Here is a 5,241-nt window from a genome sequence, read left to right as displayed (position 1 = left end):
ACCTCCCAAGCACCACCAGCAGGCACTCACCCAACGGACAGCTTGCCACCCTCCCTGTCGGGTAAGTCACCACAGCCCCTTGTGGCTCCGTCTGCCTGCTGACACCCCCTTCGCTCTTTCCAACCTTGCCGCCCTCCCTGTCCTTGCTGCCACCCCTCTTGTCGTCGCCGCCACCCTCCTGTCGCCCTTAGCGCTCGTGTCGCTTGTGTCGCCGCCGTCGCCACCACACCTACCTTGAGCTCGCCAGTTTTAAAATAAATGTTCAGTATGTGGCCCTCGATATCTAATCCAAATACTAATAATTGGTTTTGAGGGTTACTTCGATATGGTGTACCATAGGTTTGGTACATGTACGAAAAGGGATGAAAACCACAAATATTAATATCCAGGACCAGACATGTTGCCTATGATCAAGCTGGGCGGCCTGGTGGCCCGCACATTGACGAAGCCCCTGGCACGTGTGGTCAAGTCACGTTCTAAGGTGCATCCACTGCTGAACGCCGTGTGCGGGCGATTGGGCCAGCAACAGCACCGCTTGAGCATGAAGCTGCACATGGGATTCCGAGGTATCTCGAACTATACCATCAAGTCACTGCCAGCGGACCAGGCGGTGGAGCAGGGCGCAGACCTGGTGGGAGAGTTGCTCATCTTCTCGGTGGCGTTGGGTGCTGCATCACTTGAGTACTCGCGCTCGGCCGCTAGTGCCCGCGTCAAAGAGGCCAAACTGAAGGAGCTGCAACTTCAGGAGGAGCGAGAGATGGAGGCCCGTTTTGAGTATTTGGAGGGAAAAGTTGGCTGGATAGAGGACCGTCTATTGGAGCTTACCAAGATCCTAGAGAACGAGATGGGTGCACGGCTGGAGCTCCTTGTGGCAGAAACCAATCGAAAAGATGCGAACCCAAAGCAAGAACAGAAATCTTTTGAATCCTCTAGACTCGCGCGGAGACGACAACAACCTCTGGACCAGAATGTGCATATGGGCGTCGACATTGACGAGAACACGGTGGTGGAAGCTTCCTCATCAGTTGGAAAGCTCTGGAAAAGTACATATGACGCAGTGTCAGAGCTGTTCAAGTAGACTTGTGCGTAACAACGATGATTTCTGCAACTTCTGGGCCGCTCAAGGCCACAATCTTCTTTCAAACTCATCTGGATATTCGTCACACAGTGACCTACTGTACATGTAGTATCTGGTTACATTGCTGCTCTCATGTATGAATTCGCATTGGAGTTAACAAGTTCCATCTACTTTCAGCCTACGAAAAGCTCTTCACTCATTTGAATAGCTGCCATTTTGAGCGCTGTGGCCAAGTTTGCGCGTTCCTTCTCAACTGGATCGGCCTCCGACTGTTTACCGGTATTCAGGTGTGGTACAGTATTGCACGGGCCTAATGACCGGTGGAGCTGTAGACCAAATCGAATGCATCGCAGAACAAGTGTGGGGTGACGAATATCGGTCGACGCAAAGTGGAAAATGTCGAGCCAGTTGGAGGCTGTCATCACCCTGCAGAGTGCAGACGTCGTAGTGTGCCAACACTTGGCAGATCCAACCGTATTAGCCAGGTGAAGCAGTTCTTGTAACGTTGGAAAGCTCTGGAGCTTCGTTAGAAAATCCACCGCATCCAGCTGGGCCATTGGAAGGAGATCTATAAAGTGCTGGACGCTTGATGACTGAAATTTGCTGAGACTGGCAATTACAACCGATCTACCAGTACTCCCCTCTGGGTCTTGAGAGCCTTCAGAATTCGTTCCACGAAGGACATTAGTATGCTCACGTAGTAAAGCTGCAGCTGCCTTGACAAGCTCTCCGTCTGCACAACAGAGTTGAATAATATATTCTCCTTCATCACCATTTTCAGGAGATCGTCCGTCGTCTTGCTGTTCCTTGCTGTCTTCGTTTTGGAAGATGTTGGTGTTCCTCGCACAGCCCTCGATTTTTAGCGTTGAGTATTTATCGCAGCAGTTTAAGCAAATGGATAGCAGGGAGACCGATAGACCTGCCTCGTCGTCCGCCTGAATTGCGGTCACCAACGCCTCTGTTCCGACGTCTTGGTCTTTTAGGGCCTCACGTATAGCTGCATTGCGTTGGGCTAATATCTGCAATGTGAGCAAAATGTTCTTCTGTAGTAAGACGTTTGTTGAGCTCAGGATCGACTGCAAGCTCGCGGCAACGACACCAGATTGCCATGCCACTTCCTCCGTCACCCAATTTAAGAGACTTCGACAGCTTGCAGCTACCGCAGGTTTTGTAGCCCCACTGGACGTTGACAAGAGCATGCCGTAAATTATGATGCAGCCCTGTTCGATCACAGCTCGTAAGATATCACTCGGAGGCGAGTGTCGGATGATCAACTCTAAAGCTGTCGCTGCCATGGCAGCGATGTGAGAGACTGAGTGGTTCAAAAGCCAAGAAATCGAGATCAGGATACCCGACAGACGAACGGCGCTACTCAGAGCGCTCGACGAAGCGTCCTCGAGAGCAAGAAGAGAGCACAGTAAGCACAGGGCGGAGTATTGAATGTTCGAGTTCGAGCTCGCAATTCCGAGCCTACAGATCTGCAACATCGCTGCCGTGTCCTCGAAGGCAGAAGATCGCGCGCCTCTGCCCTTGTTCGCCGCCACTGCAGCCGCTGCAGCTAGCAACTCAATGTAGCATTCATGCTGACCGCCCTGCTGTTTTCTTGGTGTTCTACTAGATTGTGTCTGTTCTAAGGTCGATTTAAGATACATGCCAGTGATACTGGGAGCACTTTGGTCGTCACCAAGCAGCCACGTAACGTAGTGTTGCAAGGCTGCCGATCTACAGATGTGCGTCGTCATGGGCCCGCTTAAGGGATGTGCTTTCAGCGAGAGCAAACTGTGCAGTCCCATCGCTGCAGCTCGAGCGATTGCAGGCATCCATTCGACAGTCGTGGATAAGGATAACAGCAGGTCCACCACCTCCATGATAGAGCCCATCACCTTCGGGGTGTCAACATGAAGATCGTTGCCGCCGCCGGCAACGATCTTGCCGCTTTCGGTCTCGGCCGTCAATCTCCTCTGGTCTGTATCATAATAGGATGTCAACGTCACTCGAAGACTTGTGGTCAGAATTTGTACTAGTCGGGGTGCGACCAGATTGGCCTCGAACTTCGAGTCGAAGACTCTCCGGGAGAGCGAGTCGGACCGAATGTCTTCCCTTTCGAGTCGCGTGCGACAGTCCACGACCTTCTCATGTAAATAATTTCGCCACTGCGATTGCCACACGCGTTGAAAGAAGCGGTCGCTTGATCTTGACGATCCCTTTGCTACACGCTCCAACGCCGCCACGAGAGCGAGCACGAGCGATTTGGATGCAAAGAACAGCATACCCAGGCGTCGCCAGCACTTGTCGTCCAGAGCCAGCAGCTCTATTGAAATGTGTTCAGGATCGGTTGTAGCCCACAGTTGTAGTAGCGCCAGCTCTAGATGAGCATCGTCGTTTCCATTCCGCAGCAGGAGTGCTTGGAGTGGTGGCATCTGTGCCAGACAAAATTGTAGTTTATAGAATGAAGTGTGCGAGGAATCCTCGTTTAATTTTGAATCCTCGCCGAGGATTTCCCGAGACCAAAATTAAACGAAACACCTTCAAAATATGATGTAACTCTCAATTCGCATCATTTTAAGATATGAATTTGACAGAGGTACGCTGGAACGATGCCCGAAGAGAAAAACGTCAAATATTAAAATAGGTCACTGTTACAAAAACCCTTTCGTCCGAAGCTGAAATGACAGTTTCTTATCCTCCTTCGGACAAGCGAAGCAGTTTTACTAGTTCAGGTTCGTTCTGTAGCCCAGAAACCTTTCTAAAACCTTTCTAGGCTACACAACTATGACGGAGTCACACAGCATCTTGCGCTAGAGGAAGTTGGCTTCCGAGAGTTTACAAACTCTCAGCGAACGGCAGTTCACAGGTCCCTTTTGCCTAAAGGGAGCGTAGTGACCAATTTAAAGTAGGTTGTAAACTGAGTATATTTATAGATAGGCTCAGCTCGAGTTAAATAAACAAACTATATATCACCTATAGAAAAGCAATGTCATCAGCCAATGGTTGGCCTCGGACGACTCTGGTACAGTGTACCAAATATCCCGAATTATGACGTGTCACAGTTCATGTAACTAGGGGTACACTTAAGACTACGTACCCCGTTACATCCTCCCCCACTTAGGTTTGGTTTACCGACCAATCAGAATGAAGAACTGTACGTCACAAACTTTCGTTCTCAAAGTCGAAATACATCGATTTGGCTGCGCGAGCGCGGCAGAGGTTCACTTCACAGCTAGAGCCTCGAGCAGCAGTCTGTGCGCTCTTCTTCTTGGTCTCCACATCGACCGTTATCATGCCCCGCGGCACTGCGAAGAGCGGTGCGAAGACACGCTCCAGGGCTGCTGCCGGAAAGACGCAAGCCAAGAGCGCTAAGCCTCACGGCAAAGGATCTGCACTCCAGGAGCTACTAAGGTGGCCTCGAAGGCAATCGGCTTAGCTGGTGACGAGGTTGGGTGCAAGCGTGCGAGCAAACGCCGCAGTCCGTCACCCCCCCCCCCAGATGTGCGTCGTCATGGGCCCGCTTAAAGGATTGTGCTTTCAGCGAGATCAAACTATGCAGTCCCATCGCTGCAGCTCGAGCGATTGTGTGGTGAAGTGCTTTCTCAGAAATAAGAGAATGGACCTAACATGGTCTCACTATCCCGAATCAGTGACAATTTCAAGTGATTAGAGAGGATTTGGGTTGGTGGCACGGATGCAAGTTGCCTGTGGTGGATTAGCCCATGACGAGCGGCACCCCGTATGGAATGACGATGGATCTAGTATGAGCGATGTACGGGAAGACAAGATCCACCAAGACTTATCTCGGATCCACCCTTACCTGGATTCACTTAGATGGATATGGGATACACTATGTACCAGGGGATCGAGTGGGGATCCTATGAAGGAATGGTGGTAGGTGTCATCCGAAGGTGGATCTAATAGCCACGACTAACGAGGAGTCAAGATCCACCGCGAGGTACCCCGGATTCCATACCTCCGAGTTCGGATCCATGGAGGAAGGATCCCGCCTTGAGGGACCTGGATCCAGGGTATAGGAATGATGGATCAGTGGATCTCGAACTTTCGTGGGACCAAGGAGATCACAGAAGGTTGCAAGATGATGTTGGATGATTGGAGAGCTCGGATCCACGGCGAGTGTACAATTACAGCGAGGTGGATCCAAGCGACCTAGA

General features: G+C 51.1%; 3 protein-coding genes across 3 annotated transcripts; 1 reads left to right on the top strand and 2 right to left on the bottom strand.

The window, feature by feature from the left end:
* Positions 1-397: 397 nt before the first annotated feature.
* Positions 398-1,078, top strand: PITG_20061 (uncharacterized protein; the record flags this gene model as incomplete). Its single annotated transcript, XM_002895606.1, has 2 exons — positions 398-848; positions 909-1,078. The coding sequence occupies 2 exons, from the start codon at positions 398-400 to the stop codon at positions 1,076-1,078; spliced, it is 621 nt and encodes a 206-aa protein (XP_002895652.1).
* Positions 1,079-1,251: 173 nt separating this feature from the next.
* PITG_20060 (uncharacterized protein) lies at positions 1,252-2,946 on the bottom strand (the record flags this gene model as incomplete). The annotated part of the gene is made up of 3 exons (XM_002895605.1): positions 1,252-1,874; positions 1,926-2,643; positions 2,779-2,946. The coding sequence occupies 3 exons, from the start codon at positions 2,944-2,946 to the stop codon at positions 1,252-1,254; spliced, it is 1,509 nt and encodes a 502-aa protein (XP_002895651.1).
* Positions 2,947-3,068: 122 nt separating this feature from the next.
* On the bottom strand, positions 3,069-3,498 carry PITG_20059 (uncharacterized protein; the record flags this gene model as incomplete). Its single annotated transcript, XM_002895604.1, has 2 exons — positions 3,069-3,079; positions 3,198-3,498. The coding sequence occupies 2 exons, from the start codon at positions 3,496-3,498 to the stop codon at positions 3,069-3,071; spliced, it is 312 nt and encodes a 103-aa protein (XP_002895650.1).
* Between the last annotated feature and the right edge of the window lie 1,743 nt (positions 3,499-5,241).

Source organism: Phytophthora infestans, genomic scaffold (genome assembly GCF_000142945.1).
Source record: "Phytophthora infestans T30-4 supercont1.149 genomic scaffold, whole genome shotgun sequence".
NCBI lineage: Eukaryota > Oomycota > Peronosporomycetes > Peronosporales > Peronosporaceae > Phytophthora > Phytophthora infestans.
The sequence above is the reverse complement of the archived record's forward strand: the minus strand, read 5'-3'. Positions and strand labels throughout refer to the sequence as shown.